The sequence below is a fragment of the Sorex fumeus genome, unplaced genomic scaffold, assembly GCF_029834395.1.
Source record: "Sorex fumeus unplaced genomic scaffold, SorFum_2.1 ptg000003l, whole genome shotgun sequence".
In the NCBI taxonomy this organism is placed as follows: domain Eukaryota; kingdom Metazoa; phylum Chordata; class Mammalia; order Eulipotyphla; family Soricidae; genus Sorex; species Sorex fumeus.
Genome location: NW_026606060.1, coordinates 13,772,814 through 13,791,842, shown reverse-complemented (window position 1 = coordinate 13,791,842; position 19,029 = coordinate 13,772,814). Strand labels below are relative to the sequence as shown.

The 19,029-nt window shown below is 39.7% G+C and overlaps 1 protein-coding gene across 4 annotated transcripts in view; it reads right to left on the bottom strand.

Annotated features, from left to right (window-relative positions):
- Nucleotides 1-19,029, bottom strand: part of CTNNA2 (catenin alpha 2) — a 1,325,246-nt gene that overhangs the window by 105,395 nt on the left and 1,200,822 nt on the right. For all 4 annotated transcript variants that reach the window (XM_056119733.1, XM_056119735.1, XM_056119745.1 and 1 more), the window contains exons 10-11: nucleotides 3,051-3,143; nucleotides 2,313-2,469 (exon numbers count right to left, since the gene is read on the bottom strand). In XM_056119733.1, coding sequence (XP_055975708.1) covers nucleotides 2,313-2,469; nucleotides 3,051-3,143 — 250 coding nt within the window. The remainder of the gene's footprint in view (nucleotides 1-2,312; nucleotides 2,470-3,050; nucleotides 3,144-19,029) is intronic.

The window sequence follows — 19,029 nt, the reverse complement described above, 5'->3', positions numbered from 1 at the left end:
ACTATTGAAAATGTCTCAGATAAGACCTCCTTCTCCTGGCTGCTTCCCCACTCAGAAATTGTTGAAATGCCTGTAGGAGAGACATTGGGAAATGTGAATGTTCTAAAATGCTTTCTTTCTGAGAGAGGTGGTGCCTGAATAGTTTATATTTAATTATAGGTAGAAGGGATGTTTAGTATATTCTGGTAGAGGTTGTCAGACAGCAGGGTTAGATCAGATGCTGCTTCTCGTCCTAGTAAGGAGGAGTAGGCCCTCATCCTTGTTAGGGCTGTCTGCAATTACCCTGGCAAAGACCACTGAACTGGCATAAAGATGCTCAGGACTGGTGATCACGCCTCTGGTTCCCAGATCCATGTTTCCCAGCTCACCAAAGCACTTCTAGGCATATTATGGGAAATGCTTTTCTTGGATATTGTTTCACATTGTTAGCTAAGTCCTACCTTCCAGCAAAGCAAGATCCCAGCCAAACCCATGATGATGATATTTGAAATGAATAGCTGCTTTGACAAATTGAAAAAATATATATATTTTTAAATGAGCCACTTTGGCAAGGAAAAACAAAATGCGTTTCAGAAAGGGATGAGAGGGGCAGAAACCAAAACAGAGGTGAGAAAGGAACTTTTGCAAAAATTGTCTCCAGAAGACATTCCCCTTTTGGCTTAAATTAATGAGAAATGATGCAGTTTCAGAAAAGCAGGTGCTCTAGATTTCAATACCATTTCTACCATGTGACTTGCCCTCTTAAATGACTTTCTTTTCTCAGAAGGATGCTTAGCATACTAATGCCTATTTCCTAGAATGCTGGGGAGAATTAAAGCAGATAGTCAAAAGCGGGACAAATTATAGACACTTGCCACTTATTTGTTCATTTTCCCCATCTGTCTTTTCTAGCCTTCCATGCTTCCCAATGTAACTTTTTGATTATCTGTTCTCTCCACTGGACAATGCTGCCTTTAGACAAATGGAACACAAGCTTCTAGCGGGAAGGCAGTCTGTTTCATCATGAAACAGAAAGAGGCACCTTAGGAGAAATGTTCTATTCCTGTTTAGGTTATCTCCAGCAGTGTGAGATCCCTCCTCCCCAGGCCCTAGTTGGCCAACTACAAGTTGGTTCTGATCAAGATTGGTGTTGATGGTGATTGCATGGGAGTACCACACACCTGTGGGGAAAACCCATGCCTGGTTAGTTTAAATATCCCAGGGTCACTTAGTTATTTAAGTAAAGAGAGCTGATATTTCCAGAAATCTTTCCCATCAACCCTCCCCCAAACACCCTAATCAGTGAGCTCAGCCTAATGTATTTGGTGAGATGTTTTTGGATAAAGGCCCTTTTGTTTGTTGCTAGCTAAATTTGAAATAGCATTGATGAGGCCTGTTAAAGGTCAAATTGACTACATGATTATTCAAATCCACTAGCATCCTTCAGACTGGCATCATTTATAAAGACGTTGTAATTTCAAGTGATGACTACTTCTAGTTGCTTTCACTCACTTCCTTCAGACCCCATAGACAATGTTCTCAAAGCTTAATGACACACAAGTTTCTTCTATTGGATCTATAAAATCAGTAATATTTTCTCTGGCTTGTCGAAGAGACGTTGGTATTCTTCCTTATTGCAAAGTCAACCCAAGCAGATACAAAAAAACAGAGGAATGAAATAACGAACAGCCAAAAGTAAGAGAACATGAAAACAGGTCTACAGAACTGAGGTGACCATGGCAGAGAAGGGACTGAGGAGAAGGGTGGGGGTGAGGGGTTGAGGAAGATCCCCGGAGAATGGTTGAAGGGAGCACACAATATGGTGGAGGTTATTGCTGGAACATTATAAGCATGAAACTTAGCACGAATGGTACAGTAAATCATAATAACTGAATTAAAATTTGAAGGTGCCACATGTCATTGAGTCAAATTGGAATCATTTTTCTGTATAAATCACAACGATTGGTATATTTCTTATCCCTATTCCTTTTGTTAGATGAATAATTCAAATGTGTCAAAGGCCATCCTGTTAAAAAGAGAAAACAAATGAAACTATTCGAGAACTGAAAACTAAAAATGCCTTAAATAAAGTTCAGGTTTATGGTATCCTATCAGAAATCTGTATCTTCTCACACCTCCATATTTTGCCTTGGAGCAACATGCAAGCCAAAGACAGATTTTTTTCAAGATGGCATTATAAGTACATTTCTGGAGGTGACTGAAAATTCAAAGGCCCCAAGAAGAGCAACTGAAACATAGGTCAATGACATCTATAAGCTACTCCTTGTCTCCTCCTTCCTCTGCCTTGTTATGGGAATGTTTGTGGCACTTACCTGAGACAGAAAGGAAGTCATCCACAGAGGTGATGTCATCCACAGCCTCTGTCAACACTCTAACCTGCTTTTCCCACTGGTCCTTGAAGACATCCATGTTGTCCTGAGCCACTTTGCTTTGTGGTCGGGCAGCCAGTGTGAGAGCAGCATTGATGACCTATGCGTTAGAAAAAAAATCAAGGACATAATGACCACTCTTTTCAGAAGAGGGAGAGATAAGAGTCACATACCATGCTGAAACCCTGAAACATCCAATCTCCACAGATAAATGGTTCTGGTGTTCAGAATGAAGAAAAACACAAAGATAAAGTTACCAACAACTCTTGCTTTGTTTCTCTGGAGTTTCTTTTGCTGTATGAAGCCTCAGATTTTATAAAAGAATTTACCAGATAAACCCTTGGTGCTTAGAAAATACAAGGCCAAAGTTTAACTTTCAGCACACTCTAACATATCATTTGTTGTTGAGACAAGGTAAATAAATAGGAAGTATTTAACAGTCTAAAGAAAATAAGTGGAAAGAAGTAGGGAAGATAATTTAGAGAAGAATATTTCCAGAGTAATTCTGTAGAGCTAAGCATTTAAAAATTATATTTGAGAAAGACTGTACTTAAATGGTAAGTCAGTTATCGCAGCAAGAAGAAATCAGGCACGGAAAAGCATGACTTGAGAAGCAAGGTAGAAAACATCTTGAATATCAGATCACTGACAGACTTTTGAAACAAAGTGTAGAGGGCTTACCTGGGGACACAGGCTGTCAATCTGGGTAGCTGCCATCCGGACTAATTTTACCCCTTCCTCATTGTTGGAGATGGAGCAGGCCAAATTGGCAACCTGTATTGAAATTCAAGTGAAAATCATATTTTGGCAAAAAAATCCTACTTCATGGGTTTCATCTGAGAGTGAAAAATTCAAGAAAAATTTTTCACAAATTTTTTCACAAATAAGTTTTTCACTTTAGTGTTAAAACAAATAATACTTTTTTAAAATACTAAGCAGACATTTCTAGGAGAAAAAGGTTATCAATAAACTATTGATTCAAGCATCTTAAGCACAAGCAATAATGCATTTTAGCTGAACTTCTCTAAACTTTTTCCTCTCTGGACACCCCTGATCACCAACATTCTATTGAGACCCCCACAACTCATTGTTGAATGCACAATATTATATTTACCTCAACAGAACTGAAATCAGTAAAAGTGATGCTACAAATCAGCGATTAGACTGTCATCTGAAAATTAGGGTGAACTACCAAAATGTTTCCAAATTTTCCTGCAGAGTCTGTCAGAAATAAGCCAGTCTGTGTTTAGCCAATTCAAATGTACTTCAGAGCCCAACACTTATGAAAAAAGGCTAGTATAATTGAATAGGCAGTGCTGGGCATCTTGAAAATTAGAATGTGAAGTTCTAGCATGAAGACATAAAAATATCTAATTTGATTTTTTTGCAAACACCATAACGTCCAAAACAACTAAAATGAATTCAAGTTCCCAGGTCAAGCATACTGACTTGTACATTATTACTTCTCTTCAAGGAGAGAGAGCTGGTAATACAAAGTCAGCTTCAACATCCAAAGTCACCAATATACAAAGTCACCATCAAAATGCTGATCAGTCCCATCAGACTTATGCAAGTGTAGAAGAGGACAGAGACCAAAAATGACAAAGGAGAAAAGAAGGGCTGCCAGGATCAGACCCAGTAGGGCAAGTAGAACAAGTGATTAGACCAATTTTCTGGTGTCTGAGAGTCATATGCCCTTTTGTATCTAGTTCCTATGCAGGATGCTTCTATACCAGGATTTAAAACCCTGGAAGATGAAAATGTACCATCCCTCTCGATAGTTCCCAGGCAAACTAATCCTGAGCTAGACTGTGTGGAACAGTGAAAAGAACACTGAACTGGATACTATGAAGCTCAATCATTAACCAACTATATAGGTCACAGCATTTTGAGTCACACATTTTGAGTGACACACATTTCTTATCAGCCAATATTAGATAGTGCTATTAGAATACTTTCAAAGATTGCATTCATGAATTATTCCTGTGAGAATTCACTGCTGATGGGAATGTGGTCTGGTACAATCCCTGTGGAAAACAGTTCTCAGTAAATTTAAAATTGAAATGCCATTGCCAGCAATCCTACTTTGGGCATCTACACCCAGAACATAAAAATACTATCTCAAAATGACATATGTATACTATTATTCATTGCTGCATTCAGTACAATAGCTAAGACATGGGATCAACTTAGGTGTCCAGCAACATATGACTGGATTATGAAAATTTATATATATACACAATGGAATACTATGCAGCTTTAAGGAAGGATGAAATCACGAACTTTGCTGCAATCTGGATAGAACTGGAAAATATGTTGAGTGAAGTAAGGCAGAAGAAGATAGATAAACATAGGATGGTTGAACTTATCTGTAGTGTATAGAATACTGGATGAGGGAATGTAGTAAAAGGGGGATGCCTAAATCACCCTTTATCCCAATGTTTAGAGACAAGAGGACATGAAAAGAAAGAAATAATGGAGAGAAAGGAACAAGAAGTAACAGGTGAATAAACATAATGACTTAGTTGTACTGGTGAAATGGGTGACGTGTACAGCCATGTATCCAAAATATACACTCAGCAAAACTGAAAACATGAGATCTAAGCTACAACCACTGGAATTCTGTAATGCTGTGCCTATTAAGTTGAAGGTGGTGGTGGGGTGGGGCTGGAGGGGGTGGGAATGCAGTTGGAGATTCGGGGTGGAATATAGTAGCACTGGTGGAGGGAATTTGACACTGTTGGTGGAATTGGTGTTGAAATATATGACTAAAACTGAACTATCAACAACTCTGTAAATCACAGTTCTATACTAAGTCTATTATAGTGAGAATGAAAACCACAAGAAATCAAGACTAACTGGGAAACATAGTCACAAGGACCCACCGCCCACAGCTGTCACATGTTGGTTCACCCACTGGCACTGCTCTCCTATTCACACTTAAATCACCAAGGAGACACAAGTCTAAGCTGTTAAAATTTATGTTCTCCATGGTTAAAAGCCCTGGAGGGTCCTCAGGAGGCAGACAGAGTGAGTGTGTTGAAACCCCAAGAGCAACCCTACCACTACAGCCACGCTCAGGACTAAACCCCACTGTTTTGCTAATGCTCACTGCAAAGACGCCAGACTGCAAATAATTTTAGGTATCCAAGTTCCAGGCTAAGAACTGTAGTGTCTTCTCAGAGTTAGCGTGGGAAACCTCACTACCACCACCCCATACTTCCAGATGCACTGGCAGTCACACCCATTTCCCAGGCCATTGCCATGCTGCTTCACTCACAGGCCCTGCTCTACTGATTCACCAGTGATTCTCAGTGTAGATATAAGCCTACACCCAGAGTGTCCTCAGGAGCCTGGCAGGCCAAGTACCTGCCCTGACAAAGACCCAGCATCTGTATGCAGACTCCACCACTCCAACCATGACAAAAGTTCAACTCCACGGTTTCATTACTATTCTATGCAGAGATGCAAAATTGAGAATAGTTTCAGTTAACTACAATGCCTAGGCTGAGAACTCTTGGTGTCTTCTTGCAGTCAAGCTGGAGAGCTTCCCACTACACCCCCATACTTCTGGAAGCCCCAGCAGCCATGTCCACTCCCACAGTGCTGCCATGTTGCTCTGCTCTGCCAATTCACCACTAAATCTCAGAGGAGATGCAATCCAAGCAACTACACTTCATAGAAACAGCAGTCCCAACAGTTGAAAACTCTGGGGCAACCTTGGGAAGCAGGTAAGACATGTAAATACTCTGTCAGAGTCCTAGCAGTTGCATTGACACTCCAGTCCTGCAGCCATGCACAGGGCTCAACTCCACCACTTTGCCTATATTCCCTGCAGAGACACCAATCTGCAAACAACTTCAGGTATCTGCATGCCCAGGCTGAGAACTCTGGTTTCTTCTCAGAGTTGGGTTGGATAACAACCATGCACTTACAGAAGCCCTGGCAGCCATGCACAACTCCCACAGCCATTGCCAGGATGAATCACCCACCAGCCCTGCTCTACATTCACAACTAAATATATGAGGACATGCACACCGAGCATCTAAAACTCATGAAAACACTGATCCCCATGGCTGAAAAGTCTGAGGCACCCAGGGAAGGTGGGCAGGCTGAGTACCTGCCCTCATAAAGACACAGTGGCAGCCAGCATACACCACCACTGCGGCCATGCCAAAGGTTCAGCTCCATTACTTCACAAATATTTTCCACAGAGAGAGCAAAATGAATTATTTCAGGTGCCCCAGTGTACTCTTTGGCCCAGATGCTGCTGCTCGACTCCTCCTATTCCTTGATACCGAAATTCCAATAGGAACCCACCAAACTATAGGGGAAAGTAACACAGAAGCCAACTAAACTCAACAAACAAAAAACGTAACACAGAAAGCTCGACTAGAAATAAACAGCTTAGTAAATCTGTTGACAAGTTAACAACACCCTGATGCTATAGCACAATGTTCACATTAAAAATTGATTTCTTGAATCGAAGCTGTGTTATCTAATCATTTTCCACTCTAGAATTGAATCAATCCAAGCACTGTTTGAAGGTAAGGCTTTGCAGAGAGCTAAAGAGAACCAGACTGAAGAGACTTCTATAGCAGGACTTGAGTCAACGATGACCCTCTACATCACAGTCTCTCACTGGCCACAGGTTACCAGGAAAAGCTGATTTGGGGGGACTTTTGTTTAAAAATATCTTGATTCTTGTTTGAGAGGTGAGCACCAGTAAAAGCCATGAGGAGACAATAAACTTTGATTCACATTTCTTTTGAAATTTTCTCTTAGCATTTGTTGAAAATATTATGTTTAAATCCAATTTGGGGACTTCATCAATTAGCATTATCTTAGACAGGCAAATCATATTAGCAATACTGACAAATATCAAGAATTTGAAATTCCTTATAATCGTTCTATTACTTTTTCTCTTTATCTTACTGATCCATAAATCCTAGCCTGATTTGCAATTTTACTTTGCAATTTTCCCCTACTGTTTAGGCCCACTTAAAGTCAAGATATTATTTACATTGTGTTGTATTTGGAAACAGTCTGAAAACAGTTTAAATATTTATGCTAAGAAATTAATCAAGTACAAAGACAAGCTGTGTATTTTAAATTGGTCATGGATGTAACCCAAGTTCTCACCTTCCTTAGTCCTGGGTTTGCCTTTCAGATTCTCATTGGATCACTGGCATTTCAATGATTCTGAACATTGTTTTATCTGCCATGGCAGCAAGTGAGACTTGCAATGTTTTCAGTTGATCTCAATACATAAAACAGATGGAAATGCAGTTGATATTCTACTACCACACAATGGAGTATAATACTATTATAAGTAATATATAATATAATGTATTATAGTATTATAAATAATGTGAAATAATGTGATTCACTGCAACATGGAACTGGAAGATGCAAGTTAAATGAAATAAACTAGAAGGAGGATAAGCACAGGATATCACTGATAAATGATACTTTGAAAATAGGATGAGAGAATGCAATGGCTTCAATTAGGGGGAGGGGTATCTAGATCACCTTTGACCCCAAAGTATAAGAAAGAAAAGGAAAGAAATTGAGCAGAGGAGAGGAGAAAAGACACATGAGAAGAAAGGGAGGCAGAGGTCAAGGGGATTTGGGTGCATTGCTGGTATTAAGGAATGAAAGAGCTAAAGATCCAAACCACAGAGTTAATACTGAAATCATGTGACCCAGACTTTAACAACCAAACTGAAAAAAGTTCCTATCAAGATGGTAAGCTAGGGCAGGGGAAGGTAGGGAACCTGGGAAAAATGGTGGAGGGAAATTGACACAGGTTGTGGGATTGATGCTGAAATTATATGTCTAAAACTGTATGTCTCAAACTCAACTATGAATATTGTTGAGAATCACAGTGCTTTAATAAAATATTTTAAACATAAATTAACCCTGATGTTCTGCCTACAAAAATTAAAATTTTTATCACTAGGCTAGACTTCCTACTTAGCACAGCTAACTAGTACTTACTTGTTTTTTACTACCACTTTTTGTTTGTTTGTTTTGTTTTTGTTTTAGGGTCACACTCAACAGTGCTCAGGACTTTTTCCTGGCTCTGATCTCAGGAGTAATCCCCAATGATGTTCTGGGGACCATATGTGATACCAAGTATTCTAATTTGGATTAGCTGATGTAAGACAAATACCTTACCTCCTATACCATCTCTTCCATCTTACCTGTTTTTAACTACCACATTAATAGTAGCACTGTAGCACTGTCATCCCATTGTTCATCAATTTGCTCACGCGGTCACCAGTAACATCTCCATTGTTAGACTTGTTACTGTTTTTGGCATATTGAATATGCCACAGGGAGCTTGACAGGCTCTGCCATGTGGGCAGAATACTCTCAGTAGCTTGCCGGGCTCTCCAAGAGGGGTGGAGGAATCGAACCTGTGACAGCTGTGTGCAAGGCAAACTCCCTACCTGCTGTGCTATCACTCCAGCCCATTGGAGGATACACTAGTAGATGTCCTGCTAGAATGAGATGTCCTCATTTTTCAAATCATCGTAATCCCTCCCCAACTTCTTTCATGAAACAAGTTCTCATGATAACCTTAAAAGACCTAGAATCATTCCATTTATTGAAAAAAAATATTAGTGTGAATAAAACAGTACAGAATAAAGTTACTGGTCTGAAAACCAAAGGTTGTTGAAAAATATGAATAAATGTAATAGAAATTTTAAACCTGCTTGGATCAACCAAGCAGGAAACACTTATGGGCTGGCTTTTGCCTCTGCTTTCCACACTCCTGAATTGTTTACACCTTAGTTGAGGCAATGAGAGTCATTCGCTTTCCTGGAAGATTTGACTGCAATAAAACATATCATTAACTACTGGATGGTGAGCTACTTAAATTGATTTGGGATTTCCAAAAAGTTGAATAGGACATAAAGTAAAGGTGCTATGGTGCCTTGGTGGACTCATCAGACCAAATTTCAAACAGCCTCTTGCTAAAGGAATGCCTCCTCTATCCCTTCTCAGAAGAAAACAGATTTATGACAGTAAAAGCTAAAAGACAAAGTCTTACAACTTAGTACTTTAAAAGATGGTAATTGTCTAAAACTTAACTATCAATAGCTTTGTAAATCACTGTTCTTTAATTTAAAAAAAAAAAAAAAGAGAAAATAAAAGAGAAATGGTGGGGGTATGGTGCCCCCAGCAGGTCAATCTGTACCTGTGAAGCCAGTGCATCAGCAACCTGATGGTGCCTTCAGACTTTTAGATACCCCAAAATTGCTGCTGTGCTTTTGCAGACCCCAAAAACTTGGGGCAAAGTTTATGAAGAAAGTAAACGGCCAAAAGTTAGGTATGTGGGAAATACACACGCAAACCACCCGTGTCTCAGCTATATAATTGGAGGCATGGCCTCTTTGGTTCCTGATCGAACTGCTTAATGGCCATGATCCCAGAGACTCAGAAACAAATCTTGAAACCCAGTGGCTTTTGGTAGAAATGCATCCGGTCCCTGCAGTAGGTTACCGATGCTGGGCCAGCCCAGGTGGGAATAGGTTGCGTATCTTGGCTTGTTTCCCCCTGGCAGCCCAGTGGCCACCAACCTCCAGAGGCCACTGGACATCAGGGTTGGGACCGCAGTGACGAGACCCACAGGGCCTCACAGGATGGGGGTGGAACCGGCCATTCCCTCCCCACCCTAAGGAGACCCCAAGTCATCACCCATGAAGAGCCTTTCTGGCTACTGATCAAGCTGCTTAACGACCATGATCCCAGACACTCAGAAACAAATCTCGGAATCCAGTGGCTTTTGGCAGAATTGCGTCCAAAACCCACAGTAGGTTACTGTCGCCGGGCCACCCCAGGGGGGAAAGGGTGTTGTCCCTCTGCCTGCTGCCCCTAGGTGGCTTGGTGACTGCCATACTCCAGAGGCCACTGTCCAGTCAGGTTTGGGCCCTTAGTGACGAGACATGCAGGGCCTCACGGGTCAGGGGTGGAGCCGGCCTTTTCCTCCTCATCCCAACGAGACCCCAAGTCGCCGCCCGTGAATGGCCTTTCTGGCTCCTGAAGAAGCTGCTTAATGGCCATGATCCCAGAGACTAAGGAACAAATCTCGAAACCCAGCAGGAATTGGCAGAAATCCCTCCAGATTTAAGTGTTAACATTTCAGAATTTCAAAATTGCATGGCCACTACTGCAGCCACATGACATCATATGTTATTCATAACCAGCAACAGAAAACAAATTGTTTACTGTTGCCTTTTCAGCAGATCTGAGTGTTGGGGTAAAATCTCAAATAATACTGGTGGTTCTGGTGTCAAAATATTGAATGTGATCAAAGTAGAGAGAGAGTAATGTGGAAGTCATCTGCCCCACAGGTAGGGGGAGGGTCTGGGATGCACATATACTGGGGTTGTTGGGGGTGAAGAATGGACACTAGTGAAGGTACGGGTGTTTCATTGTATGACCGAGACTTAGACCTGAAAGCTTTGTAACTGTTCTCTTGGTGATTCAAAAGCACTGTACAAATTCAATGCGATCCCTATAAGGATACCCATGACATTCTTCAAAGAAATGGAGCAAACACTCCTGAAATTTATATGGAACAATAAGCCCCCACTAATAGCTAAAGCAATTCTTGGGAAAAAGAAAATGGGAAGAATAAACCTCCCTAACTTCAAGCTCTACTACAAAGCAGTAATAATTAAAACAGCATGGTACTGGAACAAAGGCAGAACTGTAGACCAATGGAACAGGGTTGAATATACTGACATCTCTTTCCATGCATATGATCATCTAATCTTCAATACGGGGACAAGAAAAGTGAAGTTGAGCAGGAAAAGTCTCTTTAACAAATTGTGCTGGCAAAACTGGATGGCTACATGCAAAAAAGTGGGCTCAGATCTCTGCCTAACGCCATGTACAAAAGTAAGATCAAAGTGGATTAAAGACCTCAACATCAGACCGGAATCCATAAAATTCATTGAAGACAAAGTTGGCAAAACCCTCCATGAAATTGAAGCTAATAGTATCTTCAAAGATGTCACACCACTGGCCTAGCAAGTGAAAACAGAAATAGACAAATGGGACTATCTTAAACTAAGAAGCTTCTGTACCTCAAAAGAAACAGTGACCAAAATACAAAGACAGTCTACAGAATGGGATAAGATATTCGCCAAATACACATCTGACAAGGGGTTGATAACAAGGATATACAAGGTACTAGTTGAACTCCACAAGAAGAAAACGCCCAACCCCATCAAAAAATGGGGCAAGGAAATGAACAGAAACTTTTGTAAAGAAGAAATCTGAATAGCAAAAAGGCACATGAGAAGATGCTCTACGTCACTAATCATCAGGGAGATGCAGATAAAAACAACAATGAGATATCATTTCACACCACAGAGACTGGTCCACATCCAAAAGAACAAAAGCAACCTGTGCTGGCACGGATGTGGCAAGAATGGAACCCTCCTTCACTGCTGGTGGGAATGCCGACTGGTCCAACCCTTTTGGAAAACAGTATGGATGATTATCAAAATTTTAGAATTTGATCTCTCATTTGACCCAGAAGTACCACTCCTGGTAATATATCCCAGAAAGGCAAAAAAGTATAGTTGAAGTGACATCTGCACTTGTTTCTTCATTGCAGCACTCTTTATAATAGCCAGAATCTGGAAAAAACCTGAGTGCCCAAGAACAGATGACTGGTTAAAGAAACTCTGGTATATTTACACAATGGAGTACTATGTAGCTGTTAGAAAAGATGAAGTCATGAAATTTACATACAAGTGGTACTACATGGAAAGTATCATGTTAAGCGAAATGAGTCAGAAAGAATGGGATAGACACAGAAAAATTGCATTCATCTGGGGAACATAAAGTAACAAAATGGGAGACTAACACCCAGGAGTGGCCGAGATTAGTACCAGGAATTTTGCTCCATGACTTGGAGGCCAGCCACATGTGCTGGGGGAAAAAGAAGCTCAGATAGAGAAGGGAGCACCAAATAAAGGGTGTTGGGAGGATCCTCCCAGGATGGGAGAGGCATGCTGAAAGTAGACTATAGACCAAACATGATTGTCACTCAATGCCTCTCTTGCAAACCACAGGACCCAAAAGGAGAGAGAGAGAAAACAAAAGGGAATGCCCTGCCACAGAGGCAGGGTGGGATGGGGGGATGGGGAGTGGGAGGGATGCTGGGACCTGTGGTGGTGGAGGATGGGCAGTGGTGGAGGTATGGGTACTTGTTCATTGTATAACTGAAATCCAAGCACAAAAATTTGTATGTCTATAACTGTACCTCATGGTGTTTCACTATTAAAAAAATGAAAAAAAGATAGATGGTAATCTTGGGGAAAAAAGAGAAAGACTAAAAGGAAGGACTAAATTATATGCTGCTGACTGCTATGCTTTAGACGATGAGAGAAAGTTTTCAGTACTCCTGGGTGGGAATCAGTAAACATATCTTGGAGAAATTAGATATTCATCTTACAATATTTCTTATCTGATTGCCTGATTAACACAACATTCTGGATGTTCAAAGATAATATTTTTTTGCACTCCTGGGGGCATAATTTGCAAATAGGTAAGGCAAGCAAAAATATCATTAGCAGGATTAGAAAGACAATAAAGCAGCAAGGTACACTGATGCTAATTCTTCTAAGAAAGTAACTTGCTCCCTGAACTGAATTTGTGCTATAATTGGCATCAATTCTCCAATTCTTTAATCACCACTACAGCTGACCAGGAACAGTGGAGTTATTCTGTGAACACTGATGGGAAAATTAAAGTTGACTATGTCATAAACAACCTTATGAAAAATACATTATGACAATTTAAAATTTGAGATGTTAAAAAGTCTTCTCTCTTATAACACACAAACTTGCAAGTGTGTGTGCATGTACACACACACACACACACACACACACACACTCTGCAATTGAAACTCTATATGAACAGCCCATCATGGCTGTGAGGACTTTAATTTTGTATGGTCATCAATACAGAAAGCAGCTATATCTCAAACATACCAAAGTCTTATAGAAAAACTCATTTTAAGAAGGCCAAAAATATCTGGAAGATATTAGACAGCCCTCCCGTTGTTCATCGATTTGCTCGAGCGGGCCCAGTAACGTCTCCATTGGAGACTTTGTTGTTACTGTGTCTGGCATATCGAATATGTCACAGGGAGCTTGCCAGGCTCTGCCATGTGGGCGAGATACTCTCGGTAGCTTCCCAGGCTCTCCCAGAGGGGCGGAGGAATGGAACTCGGGTTGGCCATGTTGGCTGCGAGCAAGGCAAAGGCCCTACCGCTGTGCTATTGCTCCAGCCCAGCAAAAAAAAATAAATAAATAAAACCTCACTAACATGTATTTAAGTACTTAACTCTCAGTTACAGACTGCTTTCTTCTTCTATGGCTCTGAAAATCAAATTACTTTTTTGTAATAATCATAATTCTGCTCATTTACAAACACCATCACATTCAGTGCATTCAACCCCCCAATACTTTATCATTTCATTAATTTTTACAGCTTCAGGTATCATATTGGTGTTTTAAGAGCATGCTATTGAAATAAAGCAGAATAGCAATTCAGAGGTTTATACAGCAGTTGCTCCTTATGCTAATATTTCTTCATCATAAATTTGATGATAAAATAGAACTTATTTACTGTTAAAAGGGAAGTCTTGAAATTTATATGCACCAGGGCCACATGGCCATATAAAACCACAGAAAAAAGTACAAATTCCAAGCAAATTATTTTTCTCTGTAACAATCATGGCAATAAAGCATGCTATGGTCTCAATCTAAAAATTTATTCACTTTTCTGCATTGATATGATTCAGCACACAAACCTGCACTGATGTATACATCACATCACTGCTGTTTATAATTTGGATATTTTGTCAGGATCTACCTCTTATATTACAAATGGAAAATTTTGCAGTTCAGTAAAGTGGGAGAGTTACATTTTCCTGAAATCTTTCAGAGGTAAGACAGAAGCAACTGATGTTATGACAGGAGAATTTAGACTCCTTTCCTAAGACAGTGAACTAAGCAGATCCTGGAGTTACAGTTCTCAGGAAGCGACAACAAATTGCAACTTTATTGGAGGTGATTGCTTTGAGAAGAGACAGATTTGGAGACCAAAGCTAGTGCTGGAAATAGCAAAAGAGATCAAAGTGAGTAGAAGGAGCAGAGTCACAGCACTTTGACACACATAGGAAGCAGTCTAAGGACCCATGTGACTTTCAGACTCTTCCTTCCAAGGGGTTTCCCTAATGCTGAGTACCCCAATAGGCAGGCAGTTCCAGGAAGGATACACCCAAACAAATAAAGGAGGTTTTTTATTTTTTCTGGATAACAACGTAACTGTGAGAACTAGGGTTTGATAAATATAGGACAGAGAGAAGATTTGGACACTTGTTCAGTTGGGAACTTTGAAGGGCAGAACTGACTGAAGGACCATGCAGGTTCCTTGGTGATGGGGATAAATGCTGTCTTGCTCACGTAAGGTCCCAGCCCTGGCTGCCGCCACACTTTTTGTTTGAGAAAACAGTATCAAATAGTGACTATGGGAGCAGCACTAACTACATGCAATGCTGGTTTCCAGCTCTAAAACCCATTCTTTCCCAGGAAAACACAGATCACCCAGATTGTGCTGCAGCAAGAATGAAACACATCTCATCATGAAGGTCTCCAGCTCAAACCCATCTCTTCCTGCAACCAGGCAGCAGAACCCTGTTGAATCATGCCTATCTACAGTGAAGACAGATTGTTGATACAGGTCAGGTGATGCTTTGGACAGCAGTTGAGACAAGAATGCTCATCAAGGGAACTCTTCAGGCAATGCCCCAAGATCCTCAAAATTTTTCACATCCTGCAGAAACTAGGGGTTTGCCACTCAGTCCAACCCATACCAAGACTGAAACCACCAGTGGCACAGGCCTGTGACTTGGAAGTGCAGCCCTCTGCCACCACGCTTGCACCTGAGTCTCAGGAGAATCTGCATAAAGAACCTGTCAAAGTCTGAGCAAAGTGCCGACTGAAGACACAGAGACTGTCCGACATATGCAGAGAAGTGACTGACTGAATATACACTGAACAGAAAATAAGCGAAAATTCTTCCTCATCTCAAGCAGCTATAGTGCTTAGAAAAGTTTATGTGATATACACTACACAGCAACATTATCATTACTTCAAAAGAAGATAATCTGTGTAGGAAGGACCATTGGGTGACTGCATGGAGAAGGTTCCTGGGATCCTGTCATCATATAATACGAGAGATGCAAATTCCTTAACAAAATACAACAATATAAAAAAAGGCTAACATCCTTGGCCAATACCCTGTAACTTTTAATTTTAACAAAAGACTGTCCACCAGAACTGTCTGTGGAAGGATATTTAGTCCAACCCATAGAAACAAAGAGAACTATACATAATGAGGGCACAGAGGCATTCATGCCAACAAATGGATCAAGACAAAACACCGGCGGGGGGGGGGGGGGGGATTGCTAACAACACAGAGCCAAGCAAACCAAGAGCAGGAGACTTCAAAGCAATTGTAATGACACTTATGAATGAAACTTCTGTAATGAAATAAGGAGAACAAAGAATGAACAAAATTTGAACTTCAACTAGGACATAAGATCTAAATAGAAATCACGCAACTAAAGAATGAAGCAGCTAAATTTAAAAATACAGAGGATTTCAAGAGTACAATGGACAAAGCTGAAAATGGAACTAAAAGTGTAGTAGAAAGCATTCAAAAGGAACCAGCAAAAAGCAAAAGCTCTTTTACGATCTGAGTTTCAAGGGATAAATCAAGAGAATTGACATGCCTTCACATGGTTTCTACTTCTGGAAAGAGGAAGGAAGTGGGTAAAAGAAACTGTATGTAGAGAAATAATACTGCTTCTCTAAACTGGGGAACAAATAGATTCAGTCCCAGGAGGCTCAAAATCTTCTACACAAAATAAGTCTGAACAGATGTACAGGAAGACATATAAGCAATGACGATGGCAAAAGTCAGGGCCAGGGAGATAGCTCAAAGGACTGAAGCACATGCTTTATAAGCGAGATGCCTGGGTTCAATTCCTGGCACTGCATGGTTCCCTGAGCACTGCCAGGGACAACTCCTAAGCTCTGAGCTGGAAGTAGCCCACCATCACTGCCAAATGTGGTTCCATAATAAAAAAATGGATAAAAATAAGCAAAATGGTAAAAGGCAAATATGAGAACAGAAGACTAAAAGGAGTAAGAGAAAAATAAAATACCACATTAAGAGTTTCTCCTGTTCCCAAGACTATCAGATTTCTCAGCAGAAATTCTGCACAAAGAAAGAAAATGGCTGGGTGCAAAGCTTAAATTAAAAGAGCAGGCAAGAACACTTTCATCTGTGGTCTATAAAGAAACAAAACTATTGAACTGACAGTATGGGATAATGATAAATCTTCAGCATTTAACACACACATACACACAAACACACACAAACTGAAGTTACTAAGCAGTGGTGGGAGGACACATTTGTAAGGAGACATAAACATATTAGAAGGGACTCAAGGACAGGGGGGCAGAATCTAGGGCACTTTGGAGATACTGTACAAAACACTTCCAGTTATGTTATCTTCTAAGTTGAAGTAGTGACAAAGAACTTTATGGTCCAACCAAATAGACCTTTCAAAGAATGCATAAAGGCATTTCTAAAGAATGAAAAGCAATGCCATCTCGATGCATCAGCATAGAATCATAAAGTGAAGGAGAAGAAGAGAGTAACAACAGGGGCTCCTAAAATAAATGGTATTAACATGCTTTCAATTTCAAATATGCTATATATTTAGAAATGTAAACTTATAAATGTAAACTTCAAGGTAATCTCAGAATAGTAGCCAGAAAAAAAAATAGAAGGAAAAAAACAAAGAACATACACACAAAAAGCAGAACTAAAGAAAAAGTAACATATAATTTTATATCATTAATCTCCATAAAAATCAATGGCATCAACACCACAGTTAAAAAGCACAAAGTGGCTGGTTGTTTCAAAAGACAAATGTCAACCTTTTGCTGTCTACAGGTAGAATATTTGAGATTGAAAGATAAACAAACTTAAACTGAAAGGTTTGGAAGCAATCCTAAAAATAAATCTAAAAGCAGGAAGAAAAACCATACTTGTATCATATAAAACAGATTTCAAACTAAAACACGAGATAGGGACTATCAAAGGATCAATCAATATAATTTAACACTCATTAATATGAATGTAGACATGAGGAGAACAAGGAAGTAATTGCGTTAAATAAAGAATTAGAGCAGATTTGTCTAATACACAACTACAGGGTAACCCTGCCCCTCTCCCCACCCAAGAAAAGCCAAGCCAATTACAATTCTTCTCAAGCACAAATGGTAATTCAGTGACAAGACCACAAAGATTTAAATACATATGTATTTTTAAAATATATATATTATTTATATTTATATTTCTTTATTATAATGGTATAAAATTAGAAATCAACCACCAAAGAGAAGTTGTGATAACTCCATAAATATGGAAAATAAACACATCACTCAAGCTGCTGGAGTTCTGTGGGAATAATTAGGAATAATAATTAGGAAATTAAAAGAAATGAATTTGAATCTTGGAAAATAGAAAAGAAGATAGGAATCATCTATAAGAAAGTCTGGTTTGCAGCAATAGCAGTACTAATTTCACAGCAACAAAGGCCTATGTCATAAAACAAGAAAACATACTTAAAACTCAGATAAACAACCCTACTTTATACCTAAAGAAAATTGAGAATGAACAAATGAAACTAAAAATCAGGGGAAAGGAAATAAAATTGAAAGGAGAAATAAATATAAAATATAAAAGATTAACAAAACTAGAGCTAGTTCCTCAAAAGGATAAGCAAAATTGAAAAAACTTATCAACACTAAGAGACACTCAAAACAGAAATGACAGAACATTACAACAGATAGCATAGAAATGTAAAGAATCATGAGACTATAATATTTACCTACAAGTAAATTGGAAAATATAGAATAACAAATTCTTAAAATCATACAACCTTCCAAGATGGAATTAGAACAGTAATAGCCCCCCAAATAAATAAGGGAAAAAATTCACCTGTGAGTTCAACAAAACTTTCAAAGATAAAACCTAGCTTCTCAAATTATACCAAAACAAGAAAATGATCCCAAACACATCCTATGAGCTCAGCATGACTCTAGTAAGAAAAGCTGACAAACACCTCCCCCCAATATCTTTAATGAGAATAAATACAAAAATCCTTAAAATCTTAGCAAATCAAATTTAACAGTCATACCTAGAATAGGGCTTAAGATGCTTGCCTTTTACTCAGCCAACCCTGATTCAATCACCAGTAAAACATATGGTTCCCCAGGCACCACCAGGAGTGATCCCTGAGCACTACCAGGTATGAGCCATCACACCGAAAAATATATATATTCATATAGATATGTATGTATATATTACACCAAATGACCAAGTGAGATTTTTAAGAATGTGAGCATGCTACAAGATCACCTGATCACTTGACTTCCCGTTAATCATCGATTTGCTTGAGCGGGCACCAGTAACGTCTCCATTTGTCCCTGTTGCGTGCTAGTGTAGCCCAATGACATCTGTTCGCTCTAGGAACACGAAGAGCCTCAAA